This window comes from Myotis myotis, unplaced genomic scaffold (genome assembly GCF_014108235.1).
Source record: "Myotis myotis isolate mMyoMyo1 unplaced genomic scaffold, mMyoMyo1.p scaffold_m19_p_6, whole genome shotgun sequence".
In the NCBI taxonomy this organism is placed as follows: domain Eukaryota; kingdom Metazoa; phylum Chordata; class Mammalia; order Chiroptera; family Vespertilionidae; genus Myotis; species Myotis myotis.
The window spans coordinates 60,035,019-60,050,238 of record NW_023416368.1 but is presented as its reverse complement, the minus strand read 5'-3'; the positions used below and the strand labels follow the sequence as shown (position 1 = coordinate 60,050,238).

At 39.1% G+C, this 15,220-nt stretch overlaps 1 protein-coding gene across 1 annotated transcript in view; it reads left to right on the top strand.

The window, feature by feature from the left end:
• CPE (carboxypeptidase E) overlaps positions 1-15,220 on the top strand; it is an 84,818-nt gene that overhangs the window by 47,833 nt on the left and 21,765 nt on the right. Inside the window, exons 2-3 of the mRNA XM_036314428.1 lie at positions 12,445-12,641; positions 14,800-14,967. Coding sequence (XP_036170321.1) covers positions 12,445-12,641; positions 14,800-14,967 — 365 coding nt within the window. The remainder of the gene's footprint in view (positions 1-12,444; positions 12,642-14,799; positions 14,968-15,220) is intronic.

The window sequence follows — 15,220 nt, the reverse complement described above, 5'->3', positions numbered from 1 at the left end:
GGCAGACCTTGTATAAACACTCATTTTTATTTTCTGGTGAAAATGCAGTTGAATCAACTTCTAGGAGAATCACTTTTATTATTTTGAAGAAAAGCAATGAAACCTAAAAGTGGCACAGCTGTCCCAGAACTCAGAACCCAAGATCTAGGAGACTTTAAGTTTCCTGAAAGTATGGTCTAAGTCTAGTTTGTTTTCCATTATACCCCCTGGGTCTGGCACATAGTAAGCACTCAGTGAACACCTGTGTGAGTGAATAAGTGAAAGAACTCAGCAAAGATCAATTTAAGGACCCTTACTGCAAAAATGCAGGTTTCTCTTGGGATTTGGATCATTTTGAGTGTTCCCTAAAACTTGAGAAGAAGGAACAAGTGAGAGAGTCTTTGGAAATGTCATATACTTAGAAGCCATAACAAAGAGTAGAGCAAATGGCATTTGCTGAGTAGTTCCTTCTTTTTCTTCTTTTCCTTCTTCTTCTCTCTCCCATCCTTCCTCTCTTTGTTCATCATCATTATCATCATCAAATAGCTAACCTTACTGGGCATTTATTACATGCAAGCCATTATTCTAAGTGCTTTTAATCGATTAGTTTATTTGTCCTCCCGATAAGCATACGAAGTAGGCATTATTACTATTCCTACATTAGAATTGAAGAAACTGAGGTTCAGAGACTAAATAATTTGCTCAAAGTCTCACTGTTGGTCAATGATGAAGCATAGATAGAAATCTAGCTTGCCCAACTCCAGAACTTGCATTTTTAACCACTAGGAGAGGTACTGCATCTCTTAAGTTGGCAACCTATTTGGATTTGAAACTAATTAGAAAAAGAAATAGCTGCTGACTGAGTTGGAGCATTGGGGGTTGATGAAAGCTTAGTGGGGGAGACAGGGCCCAATCATTGCTGCCTCTGGCCTCTGTTAGTCTTTGTTGTACTTGCTAACTCCAATGCTCTCCCGCTACCCCAGCCATAGCCTCTCTTCCTACTCTCATTGCATTTCCCCTTTTTTGTCTGGCCAGAGAAACTTCTGGTGAATAGAGGGATTCAGCTTGGGCTGTGACAGAGTTCAGTGGCACCAGCCACATGAATTACAGGATGGCTGTGGCAACTGGAGAACAGAATCCTGTTATTGAAAGTTGGATAACTTTCTCTTAGTCACTTTATTTTAAAAATTGTGGTAAGAATACCTAACACGAGATTGACCTTCTTAACAGAAGTTCAGTGTATGGTTTGGTATTGTTATCTATAGATACAGTGTTGCATGGTAGATCTTTAGAACTTATTCATCTTGGATAATTGAAATTTTATACACGTTGATTAGCAACTCATTTTCCCCTATCTCCAGCCCCTGGCAATCACCATTCTATTGTTTGCTTCTTTGTTTGACCAGTCTAGATGCCTCATATAAGTGGAATCATACAGTCTTTGTCCTTCTGAGACTGGCTTATTTTATTTAGCATAATGTCCTCAAGGTTCATGCATGTTGTCACATAATGCTGGATTTATCTCTCTCTTTTAAAAAAAAATAAGGCTGAGTAATATTCCATTGTGTATATATACCACATTTTCTTTCTCCATTCATCTTGGCTATTGTGAACAGCGCCGCAGTGAACATGGGAGTGCAAATGTCTCTTCAAGATTCTGAATTCTGTTCTTTTGGATAAATACTCAAGAACTGGGATTGCTGGGTCATATGGTAGTTATATTTCTAATTTTTGAGGAACCCAAATACTGTCTTGTATAGTGGCTGTACCATTTTGCATTCCCACCAAGAGTACATAAGTGTTCCAGTTTCTCCACATCTTCACCAACACTTTTTTTTAAAATTAAAGCTGTCTATGCATGCTATAATAAAATACCACAAACTAGGTATTTTGTAAACAATAAACATGTATTTCTTACGTTCTGGAGGCTGCAAGTCGGAAATCACGGTGAACATTTTTTATTTTATTGATGTTATCCTTTCTACTGTTTTTTTTGTTTTGTTTTGTTTTGTTTTTGTGGTTCTTTGTGTTTTCAAATGCTAATTTTTGCTTATAAGTTTTAAAATTCCTTCCTTCCTTTGGCTGATTTTTGTATTTTCTTTGCATTTGAAAATATAAAAGAAATGACAGGAAAGTTAACTGCTTTTAAAAATAGTAGCAATAATCAGATGTAGTAGTGGAAAAAATATTCCTTTCACACAGTTACAGTTTTATACCCAGGAACAGATTTAACAAGAAAGGTGCAGCTCCCATGTGAAGAAAAATGTACAACTTTATCAATAGGAGTTGAGTCAATGGAATTGAATTCATATTCTCCATTAAGAACGTTTTTGACAAGATACCTCAAATCATCCAAATGCAAAATCCTAAATAGTTTTAAAAGAATCATGAAAAAAAATGACAAGGTTCAGTATAAAATTTTATGTTGATGTTTTGGGATTGTAGATATTATTTAGTTGGGGTACACGTGAAATTAAAGATGATTAGTTAATATTTAGTAACTTTTATTTTTTCATTGAAGCCAGGTGCTTCATATTTTATTTAACAAAACATTTCAATATTCATTTTACTTTTGAATGCTTGTAGAATATTTATTAAGTTAATATTAAAGAATCCCTAAGGGAAGGGACAGGTGAAATACTAATACAAACTAATAAATGTATCATAAGATCAGAAATCTCTAGTCTTTTTTTGGGGGGAGGGGGGCAGTGTGTATTTGTTTAATTAACTACCAGATCTTGTATGAGATTTTGTCCATCATTCTAATACCCTCTCCTCTTCATTGAAAAAAAAATTCTTGAAAGAGCTTAGTCCTGAAGAAATAAATAAAAGAGTAGTAGAAGATGGTTTAGATGGAGTGGGAGATAAAATTAAAACAGTTGCAATCAATAAAAATCTTGAAAACACTGTAGTGAGAGAACCATAAACAAAATATGATAGTATGTATCCTATAAAAATCCATTATTACTCATAATTCATTCATAACTACATAAAAAATGTAGAACTGTGCTTAATTATTTAATGTATATTTAAAAATTTAAAGTTGAATTTAAAAATTGAGAGGAGCAATACACTTTCCTATAATCTGAATAGTTCTGAAGCATTATAATAAGGTATTTCAGTAAGCCCTATAATATTCTACCATCTTCCTGAATTTAATATTGGATTCACTACACATTAGCAAATATTTTTGGTGTTCATGCATTTTAACAATTGCTGTGATTCTTAGACCTGAGATTACCTAGTGGCCTCCAAAATTATGCTGGCTGTGCCTTTTGGTGGGTGGGCACTCAAGTTGGTTGGAGTGAGCCAACAATAAGAAAAAGCACGCAGGCCCTAGCCGTTTTGGCTCACTGGATAGAGCATCGGCCTGGGGACTGAAGAGTCCTGGGTTCGATTCTGGTCAAGGGCATGTACCTTGGTTGCAGGCACATCCCCAGTAGGGGGTGTTCAGGAGGCAGCTGATCGATGCTTCTCTCTCATCAATGTTTCTAACTCTATCCCTCTCCCTTCCTCTCTGTAAAAAATCAATAAAATATATTAAAAGAAAAGAAAAGAAAAAGCACTCAGGTTTTCTAAAGAGCTCTCTTATTATTTACAAGTTAGTGCCTCTTGCTCTCATTGTCTGCCCACTCGTGGGTTTGGAAGTTCCAAATAGTCTTTTCACATTCACAGAGTGCTTCACAGGCAAGCAACCTGGTACGCCCTGGGAACTTACTGTTAATCCCCTTGACAACTTAACAAAAGAGATTTAGTAGTCCAATTTATAGAAAAGAATACTAAGATTAGGGTAAGGGATACTTGCTCAAGGTTAGATATACTATGTTAGAACTGAAATTCAAACCCAAGTTGTTTCACCTAAGTCCATGCTCCCCAAACCCCCAACTTTTAAAAAAACACAGTGCTGTGTTGCTGCCATACTGCTGTGCTTCATTTGCAGTAAAGAAAGGCATGTAATAGTCTCCTCTTTGTCTGGAATCAGAAAACAAGCCTGTGCGAGAGATGCATGTAGACATTTATAGTGGCTGTGATTTCCCTCTCTCCCGATTCTGCCATCTGTCTAGTTAGTATATGGTTCCTTAAGTTTGTAAAGTCTTCACATAATTTGGTGGGTTTCTTTGCAAATGTGAAGGAAAAGAATTCAGTTTTATTTAAATCAAATTTTCAGAAAGTCTATGACCCATAAATTGTTAAGAACCCTAGGCAGTCTGTATCCCAGTGACTCTAGGCTGTTGGAATTCCACCTGTCTGCTGATGTCATTAACTTCTTCCCACAACTAGACTTTCCCTGCACTCACCACCAAAATCATTCCTTCTCAGTCCTGGAAGGGCATCCAAATCACCTCTAGATCCTTTAAAAATACAAGTGTTCAGGTCCCTTCTCAGACCTTTTGATGTCTGATATCTGGGAATGGAGCTCAGAAATCTGTATGAATAAGAAGCACAATGATTCTGACATAGAGTTCAAAGCACAATTTTTGTAAATTGGATTGAACAAAACAGGATGCTTCATGCATGTCCTGGTGCAGAATAATCCGGAGGGAGACCCGGAGTAGACTCAGTCCTCCCACAGGATTCATCACCAGCTAGGTCCAGCCTCTATTCTGCTAAGGCATGCAGAAAGCCCCACACCCATCTTTTGGTGCTTCACTCTCCTTCGGAAAGATTCTATTGCATTGCCTACCGTTTCTGAGACTGGTGTATGTTTAGTGCTACAAGTCTTTAGTTATGATGTTGAAAAAAACGAGCAACATCTGTTGGGGTCCAGCCCCAGCAGGTCCAGGGGTTCCCAAAGGTGTGGACAGAGTCGGCGAAGAAGGAGCATCACGGAGACAGTGTTCAGTTGATCAGCATAGCGAGGTTCTTTTTTTATTCTCCTGTTACATCTGTATTTATACCATTTGATTTTAATCCTATCCATTCTATTCCAAAGGTTAGGGCATTTGTTATATCCATTCCAAGGTCACTACTCTATTGTTCTGTTAAGCTACAAGGAAGTAACTGAAGGAGATTATCCTAAGTAAAGATTATGTAGCTTAAGCGTGATTTTTGTAGTTAAAGTGATTAACTACCCCCTAGCACTTAGTTAAGGGGTTTTACTGATTCCCTTCCTTAGTCCTGTTAATCCCTAACTCCAGGGAAAAATCCCCACCTGGGGAAACAACCTTTCCTGGAGAGGTGACCTTGGTTAAAACACATAGCGCTAAGAAGGGGAGCAAACATATTAAGAACAGTATGCCATATACCCCAGGTCCCTTGAAACATATGCTATGCAGATGTTTCTTCCCTGCAGTGACTGTGTCAAGCAGCAAGGATGGACTGACTTCCAGCAAATTCCCCCTTTTTTATTTTTTAAATGATAGCGCGTGTAAATCAGCGGCCACCTCTTGGATTGGGTTGTTTAAGACTCGGAAGACCTGTTTGTGACTTTGCCAACAGGTCAGTCTGAGGCTTAACTCTATATCGGCTCCCCACAAACATCCTGAAGATGTTTTGACAAATCAGTTTGACATTTGAGCTATCTTCTTCCTGAGAGAATAAAAAAGACAGTTCCAAGGAGTTTCTGGAAAATGATTGTTCAACTAAGCCTTCACATGGCTGATTTTGTTCTGGGTAGTCACTGTTTCTACCACTATATCTGCTTGATAGCAAATTGAAGTTTTTCTTTCTCATTAATTCATGTCTGCTAGAAATGCTTGACATTTTCCATCCATGCAGGTTCTGATGACGTCACTGTTACTCATCCTCTCATCTATTCACCTTTGTAACAGGACAAGATGTTCATTCATGGGCATAAAGAGAGATGACTGCTGGAAATGGACTTGTGGTTTTCCATTACTTTTTGTAATCGTGACTCGATTCACTATGATGATCTATCATTTTCTCTTTGTTTCAGAGAACTATCAGAATTGTCAGCTAACACTTACTGAGAACTATGGTTTGTTTGGACTCCTTTGCCTTTATTTTCCTCCCTCCCTCCCTCTTTATTTTCCACTCATCTTGTGGGTAGAAGAGGAATCTATTTTTATAACCATGTCTACCCCCCCTCCCTTGCTTATTTGGCCTCTGGAGATTTGAATTTCTTTTGGAAACATGCTCAGTATTTTAGGCTGCTAAGATGTGCTGAAACATGAGCCAACTAATGATGTTCTTATTGACAAGTTCTCGAAACTTGCAGGGTTTATTCTGCAAGAATGATTTACAGGCTATATGTTAGAACGTCAAACAAGTGGAAACAATTAGTAGCACTAATGTCTGAACCCCAGGCTGACCACTGAGGGAGGGAGATGATTGATTAAAACGCCCATCTGTTCCAAAGATGTTTCCAGCTTGCTTGCCTAGTTGTTTGTGAATCAAATGGGTTCAGTGATGGTGCTGCTTGTCTAGCTGTTTGTCTGTTTCTCACAATCATTGGTTGTGTGCATATTTACCATGATATCTTTGCAAAATGGGGATTTATTTTTAGATACTTTAGATAATTCAGCAATGTGTGTAGTACATTATATGTACTAGGAACATGTATTTTGCAATTGTCATCAGTTCTAAGAATCATGTAATCAGTGAGTTAAGTACATAATTTTCAAATGAGCGAGTGGACTTCTATTTTGGCAATAATTTGATGTTCGAGAAAGAATAGGTTTATCTGAATGTAAATTCATCTCTATTTACATAATGAAAGATGGAAGCATTCTGCTACTATAATCAAGTTCTTTTTCATCCAAATCATGAGGATGTACAGCATAGGGAATATAGTTAACAATATCACAACAACTTTGTAAGGTGACTTATCATGCTGATCTCTTTGTAAGGTACGTAAATGTCGAATCACTATGTTGTACATCTGGGACTAATATATAATACTATATGTCAACTGCAATTTTAAAAAATTCTTTCTTAAAATACCCTTAACCTACTTATTTCTTCTAAATAGTGATGCTATACTTACGTAGAATTTCACATTAGATATTTTCTCTTTGCTGCTTTCTTCCCATATGGAGGTTGTTGAATAATTGACTCTAAGGTTTGAAAGGGAACTTAAACAGTAACGCTACCTAATGGTCAGCCAGTCAGCTGCTTCCAAGACAAGAAAATATTTAAGAGACAGACGGGCTGACTATTGGATGAAATAAAGGAGTAAAAGAAAACTTTCCTTTTTATGGGAAAGGCAGACAGTATTACTTTTTACTTTTACTCCTTTACTTGACAGTTTTTTCTAGGCTCAGCCTATTGGGCCTGTGGCTTTCTGCGTTAGGGACTCTGGTCACTGTAAAGCCGTTAATTCATACCATTTGGGGGCTTTACTAAGCTACCAGTCAGCTTCAGACTTCACCTACATGCTAAGCCTAAGAGGGGTGGGTTTCTGGGGGTGTAATTTCCTTAAGGGTTATTTGTTGTTGTTGTTGTTTGTTTGTTTTTACTGATTTAGTTGTACATAGTTGGGACAAATTAAGAGTTACAAGTATAGAATTGAAAATCATTTGCCTGCTCTGGTTTGGAATTTATTGAATTACCTCTGACTTCAGTAAAATTTTGGAGCTTATTTTTAAAAACTTGTAAGTTATTCTTATCTTGTTCTAATGAGAATACAAATCCAATCAGGTACATTAATTATTCTGTGATATAGATGAAAAAGATAGGAACTCGGCCCACCCAGGCAGGGCTCGGTATGTGAGTTATCATTTAGCAATGGTTTGATTGATTGTGTGCCCTGGGAAGTGACTGAAAACTGGATAGGTACACAAAATTGTGGAAAAATTGATGCAACAGGAAAACTGTACTTTCTGAGTCCACCCTATGCACCCTTTGCAAATACTATGATTCCTCAGTTGCAGGATCAGGAACTCAGGGTAACTACTGTGTAAAAAGGAAAATGAATTAGATAGTGAGTGAGGAAAGTAAGATGAGTGTAAAAACAACCATCCTTAAACGTACTGACAAATAGTCCTCAATGCCTTTTCTTCCGTTGCTAGGAGAGAGATGAGCCAGTACGTGCGCATTACCCACTGCATCCGCAAGGAATGACGTACCTGCTCACCCTGGGATTTGCTCTCTGTAGACTTTGTAAACAGGCATGCCTGCTGTCGTCCATTTAACAACCTGTTGTAAACTCTATTTGTATAGCCCCAGGAAAGAAAATTAAGTGTTGATGAAAAGCTGTCACTCCTTTGTTAAGTAAATTGAAGTTAAATGGACAGAGGGAGGCTTATTTCAAGTTCAAAGCCTTCAATTTTATGTCATTTTCTGAAGGCAGTCTCTTCGGAACCCTTTGTGTAGGCTTTACAACAAAAATAGCCCAGGGAACTGCTTGCCTAGAGAGGTTTTGTGGTTTTTTCGTGACCATGGAGATTAATCTTGTTCCTGGCGAATCAGCTGTTCACAACACTGCTGCCTTCATTCCCAAAGAAGGATTCCCAGCCCTGCCTGAGAATGTCGGATACATCAACAAGCACCGAGTCCTCTCAATATTCCGCCCGGGTACGGGCTCCCTGACGCTAACTCAAGTCCCTTTTAGTTATTCATTTATGCCCTTCCCTGTTCCAGAAAGGTGTTCAGGCACCGGGGCTGCACCTGCATCCCAACGGCATGCTGTACTGTCTGTCAGGCTGTTGGGAGGATGGGCTTAAAAACAAGACCATACATTTACACTTTGACTCATGAATTTATTTAATTGCTACTTTTTGCGCTCTTACTATGTTTCCAACTCTACGCTGGACATGGATGATACACTAGGGACCTAAAATAGATACCATCTCTGTACTACTAGACCATACAGTCTTGGGATTGGGAATTAAACATGTAACCACACTGATTAATGTATATTTTCAAACTGAGATACTGAAAATAACAAAGGAAGTGGGGTTAGACTAAACATACTCTGAGAAAACCATATTTATCCATGATCAGAAGCATGTGAGGTCAAGATGTGTGTGTGTGAGAAGAGCGCATAGGCAAGCGCACATCATGTTGTCCAAGGAAGTGTGGCTGAAAGATGGAGAGGGGAGGATGGTGCCTGAGGAAGCAGGGAGGTGGATCAGACATGACCACGTGGGCCTGAAACATTTTTTTGGGGGGGGGAAATATATTTTTTATTGGTTTCAGAGAGGAAGGGGGAGGGAGAGCAAGATAGAAACATCCATGATGAGAGAGAATCATTGATCGGCTGCCTCCTGCACGCCTCTTACTGAGGATCGAGCCCGCAGCCCAGGCATGTGCCCTGACCAGGAATTGAACCATGACCTCCTGGTTCATAGGTTGACGCTCAGCCACTGAGCCACACTGGCTTGGCAGGAGTTAAAAATCTTGTAGAGAATTTTGGGCTTTATGATAAATGCAAATGAGAAGTTAACTGATGGATTTTTAGGCCTTAGAGGGGACCCAATGGGGGTTGTATTTGAAATGATAGCTCTCGCTTTGGGAGAGCAAAGGATCAGAAAGGAGCCACAGAGGCCATAGGAATATTCCAGTGTAGACTCTGGAAGCCAGTTGTTTATGATCCAACATTCCTTCATCGTTGCCTTACTCTGGAACACTGTTCTGTGCATGTCTGTGTCCTTCAGACCCTACATCCTTGAGTTTAGGAATGCTGCTTCATTTGCTTTTGGGTTCCTTGTCGTGTCTCACACCAGAATTTGAACATATACATCCAACAAATGCTATAGCCAATTTGTAGCTCTTCTCCATCCCAGAAAGCCTGTCAGTACGCTTAAAAGAATAGTCCATCTATATTCTAGTGATAGCATTATCTAGTGATCTAATTTATTCCTGAAGACAAAGATAAAAATACCATTGCCTTTTCTTTTGCTACCTCATATGTGCCTTGCGTTTTATTTCCACTTATGAAGTTCTATAAAATGACCTTTACAGTCCTATCTTTATGCCAACCTAAAGCATTGCCATTATTATTCCTATCTCCTCACAAATACAATAGACGCATTGGGGAAGATTTGTTCCTGAGGGCAATCTCCTAGAGAGTCACAGAAGCAAAACCATACTGGAAATTTCCTGAACCAGAAAATCAGGAGTTGCCAACGTAATCGAATAAAGTAGGTTAGGGAGTGGTACCGCCTGTGGCAGAACTGGGAGAGCAGGAGTTAATCCCACAGCATTTGAATTCAAATGCAGACCACACCGTGACAGCCAAACAAAACATTGTGGGGGGGGCTAATTGACTATTAAAGATGTTTTTTGTGTGTGTTGTTTTGTTTTTTGATCCAGAGAAGTAATAGAAAGTTGCCTTGTGCCCATCTACACTTATGGGTTGTGGGCCAAGCTCTTTTGAGTGACCGAAGCTTCAAAGCTGTGTTGGTGAAGTAAGGGAGCAGGGCCAGGATGCCTCCAACAGTGCAGTTCTCTCAGAGAACTGCCAAGCGGGCTGTAATGTTCCTCTGGCTACCAGGACTCTGTTTCCTTTCACAATGGACTGCTCCAGTTTCTCCTGCCCCAGTCAGATGAATACAACCCACTCAGGGGAAGGTACAAAGCACGGGAGTTTGACAGAAACGAAGAAGGTTCTTAGGACTTTTGAAATCACACATCTCCTGGGCAAGTCTCAGGGAGGTGGTTATATTAGAGTTTCCCTGAAAGTAGAAAACGAGGGCATATAAATAGCACTGGCCCTGCTGCCGCCTGATCCTTAGAAGAAGATGAGCTTAAGCTCAGGCTGAGAGGTCACGCAGGGCATGGCTTTCTGTGGCGAGCCGTCACTTAAATCACACACTCAGGAATCGGACGCAAAGAACATTTAGTAAAAAGGGGAAAGATTTATACGTTCTGAAGAGAAACACTGGAGTGCAAAGAACATTTAGCTAATGTATTTCCAGGATAAAAATAATTCCAACTTTAAAACATATATATATATATTATTGATATCAGAGAGGAAGGGAGGGGGGAGAGAGAGAGAAACATCAGTGAGAGAGAATCATTGATCGGCTGCCTCCGGCATGCCCTACACATGCCCTCAACTCGGGCATGTGCCCTGACCAGGAATCTAACTGTGACCTCCTGGTTCACAGGTCGACACTCAACCACTGAGCCATGCCAGCTGAGCATTTCCAACTTTTTTTTTTAAACCCAGGTGAGCAGTCCTAGCGGCTTTGTGGGTGGGGCCCTCTTTCCACTGCTGAGAGTGGATGCAGCAGAAAGGAGCGGAGCCACAGGATTCACTGGGGTTGCTCTGCAATTTTATTTCTCCCCCTAAAAGGCAATGGAGAGCAGCAGAAATGGGCCACTGTTTCTTAGGTTTGAATTCCGGGCCTTTCAGCAAAACATCCTCTTTGGGCTGCATTTGTGCAAAAGGATAATCCGATACCTGTCTTCCACATGTTGGTGGACTGCCGTCAAGAGAAGACTAGATGATGGGTACCAAAACACCTCACAATGACAAGATAATGTCACACAATAATAACATTAAAATAATTATGGCAAACACGTAGCCCCGTTGTAAGCATTTACACTTACTATTTCACTTAGTTCTTATGGTCACCTCATGAGGTAGAATCTGTCATCTGATCTACACGTGGGTAAACAGCCACAGAGCTGAAGTAAGTTGTTCAGGGCCAGCCAGTAAGAATCGGTGCTAGGATTTCAATCACACAGAAGTTTAATCACTCTGGTTAAAAAAATAAAGTGTAGACTCCTAACTAAATGGGAAGATAAGCATTTGAATCCTAGCTTTAGGACTGTGATCAGGCCTCTTAAGCCATCAGAACTTCAGTGTGCTCATCTTCAAATAGAGATGGATAATAATATCCACTTTTAGATGTTTGGGGAGGACTAAATAAGAAAACATGCAAGTTCATTGTAACCAATAGGAGGCACACAGCGTATTACTGTTATTAGTTAGTGGGGAAGCGGTGGTGTATTTGCTCCATCTGCCATAAAAATATACCACAGACTGGGTGGCTTAAACAACAGAAATTTATTTTCTCACAGTTCTGGAAGCTAAAAGTCTAAGATCAAGGTGCCAGCAGGGTTGGTTTCTGATGAGACCTCTCCTCCTGGCTCGCGGGCATCTGCCTTCTCCCTGTGTCCTCACAGGGTCTTTTCTCCATGCAGCTGGGAGAGATGAGAGTGATCTATGGTGTCTCCTCCTCCTCTTATAAGTACACCAGTCCTGTTGGATTAGGGCCCCACCCCTATGACCTAATTTAACCTTAACGATCCTCCTTAAAGGTTTTATGTGCAAATACAGTCACATTGGAAGTTAGGGCTTCAACACATGAATTTGGAAGATACAATTAAGTTCATAAGAAGTGGGTGACTAGGGAGAGAGAAATAGAAGAACAGAAGGGGAGTTTGGAGCATTTTGATATTTAAGGTCGACTTCTTCGGCATGAGTTCTGGAGGGAAATGAAGTTGTCAGCTTTGTGTAATAAACTAGGAGATGTATAGTGTTTTTTGCACTGTATGTCATTTGCCTTCTAATGGGTGCTATAGAAAACATCTCTATACTCTTTTGTCTTGTAGGGGAGCCTGAATTTAAATACATTGGGAACATGCATGGTAATGAGGCCGTTGGGCGGGAGCTGCTCATTTTCCTGGCCCAGTACCTGTGCAATGAATACCAAAAAGGGAACGAGACCATTGTCAAGCTGATCCATAACACTCGGATTCACATCATGCCTTCGCTGAACCCTGATGGCTTTGAGAAGGCAGCATCTCAGGTGAGTGCGAGCCAGCTCAGAGCAGGCACGCTGTCCTCACTTTGTACATTTGTACACATGGGCCTATCTACAGGTCATGCACTCACATAAAGCTTACACACCGTGCAGTAGGAGGGTGCAAGTCATATGTTGTACTGGGAAGGAAAATATTCAGAAGGTCAGAGATGATGGGTTAAGAGTTTCTTCAGCAGAGATTGCGAATGAGAAATCAGTATTTAATCAATGTTTTGTTTGTGTTGTTAAAGAAATCATATCTACTCATCCATGTTTGTGACCAGGTCAGTTTCCTTCTAAACCTCTACAAGTAAAAAAAATAAGTAAAAAAAACACAACTCTACAAGCATGAAAATACCTACTGCTCTGTATTGGAGAATGATACCATCGCTGTATCTCAGTGATTTTCAATCTTTTTTTATCTCATGGCACACATAATCACTCAAATTCTGCTGCACACCAGAAAATATATTTTTTGTTGATCTGACAAAAAAATAGGTATAATTTTGATTCATTCACACCAGAGGACAATTGTTATGTTGGCTGTTGTAATTTTTTAAATTTGACAATCTAAGCCTTGGAAAAGAGGTTAGTGCACATGGTTAGTCAGGTATTGCATGTTTTAAAAATTCTTACATCTGTTGCTGTGTCTGAATAAATTGATGTCATTGCGCCCTCTACTGAAAACAAAGAAGAAATACTTTTTTGGCCAGAGAAATGGTTCACTGATGTTTAACCAGTGTCTGTCTATGATGAGTAAAACAAAACAAAACAAACCCCTCCTACCTCTAAAACCCTTCCTACCTTTAAAATTAATTAAATTCTTTTTAACTGTTTGAGGAACTGGAAAGTAATGGTGTTTTAAGAGAAGATACATGGTAAGTGTTCTCTTTTCGTTTGGACAGGGACATTATATTTGCTGTTTTCTACACTTTGAGATAATTCTCATATATGAGAACATATTAAAATATATATTTGCTATGTTGAGCTAAAGTTAAGAAGTCAATTTGTAGCTTAAAAAGAAAAGATCCAGTGACCTGACATAAGAAACCCAGACAGTGAATTTCTGTAAATAAGTATAACAATATATATAATTTCTAAAGTTATGAGAGAATTCTAGTAACATAGAGAATTAAATCATCTGATATTTTAAGGTGATATTCAGAACTGTGAGACAGAATGGACTAAATATGATCAAGTTATTTTCTATCTTATATATTTTTATTTCTCATAGTCCAAGGCAGTGGTTGGCAAACTGCAGCTCGCGAGCCACATGCGGCTCTTTGGCCCCTTGAGTGTGGCTCTTCCACAAAATACCACATGCGGGCGCGTATGTACAGTGAGATTGAAACTTCGTGGCCCATGCGCAGAAGTCGGTATTTTGTGGAAGAGCCACACTCACGGGGCCAAAGAGCCTCATGTGGCTCGTGAGCCGCAGTTTGCCGACCACTGGTCTAAGGCATCTGAGCTTACATGACCTCAGGAATATGGAAATTATCTATAGCAGAGATTTGATAAAATTTAATAGTAAAAAAATCTACATTATGGAATAGAACTGAATATCTTAGAAATTCATTAAATTTCCAGGTTATACCATTAGTGAAATGGCCTTAAAGTTGAACAGAAATTTCTCCAACTAATAAAGCTCTAGAGCTTTTGTTCTAGAGCTCATGTTCTTTTCACGAAGACTATAAGAGGGAAGCATATTATTAATATATAAATAATTAATGTTAAACTCATTTTAACTTCTCATCTTATTTAGTAATTTATTCTTTTGAGTATTTAAAAATAAGTTGCTCTTATTTACAGAGACAATAAATATTTTATTTAAACCTTACTATAGAGCACTATGATTTGAAACTCATGTCATCTATTGCCAGCTAATATATGTTGACTTTTTTGCAATTTGACGATAAATACCTTTTAAATGCTATTATTATTGTTAATGTTTAAAATATTTATTGAAAATATTTTCAAAATAGCCATAACAATTATTTTAAACCTGATTCCTTCATGTTTATATTAGTAAAATAGTGAAAATGCCATTGTGGGAGGATATTGTTGAAATAAATAATTAATCTCAATAAATCATTAATGGAGACCTTAAATACATAGCACCAATAATAGTAAATAACTGATGATTTTTCTCTTTGATTTTTTTTAGCCCGGTGAACTCAAGGACTGGTTTGTGGGTCGAAGCAATGCCCAGGGAATAGATCTGAACAGGAACTTTCCCGACCTGGATAGGATAGTTTACATTAATGAGAAGGAAGGTGGTCCCAATAATCATCTGTTGAAAAATCTGAAGAAAATTGTGGATCAAAACGCAAAGGTAGAGAACATGTATAGTTTTCTTGGGTTCTGTTGTCCAGCCTAACGAAATAGGTTCAGATATCCTCATCATAATGAAGGACGTTGGCGTAACGTCAGACCTTCTATGGGATGGTTAACTGTGCTGCCAGAGTCAAGGCTGCAAAGACTGGAGTCTTGGTACCAGTTTTGCCCTTAGAATCTGGCAGGGTAGCTGGGGGGTGGGGAATGAGGCGTGGGGATAGGAGAGTGGAACCCAGTAGTGAGTGTGTTAG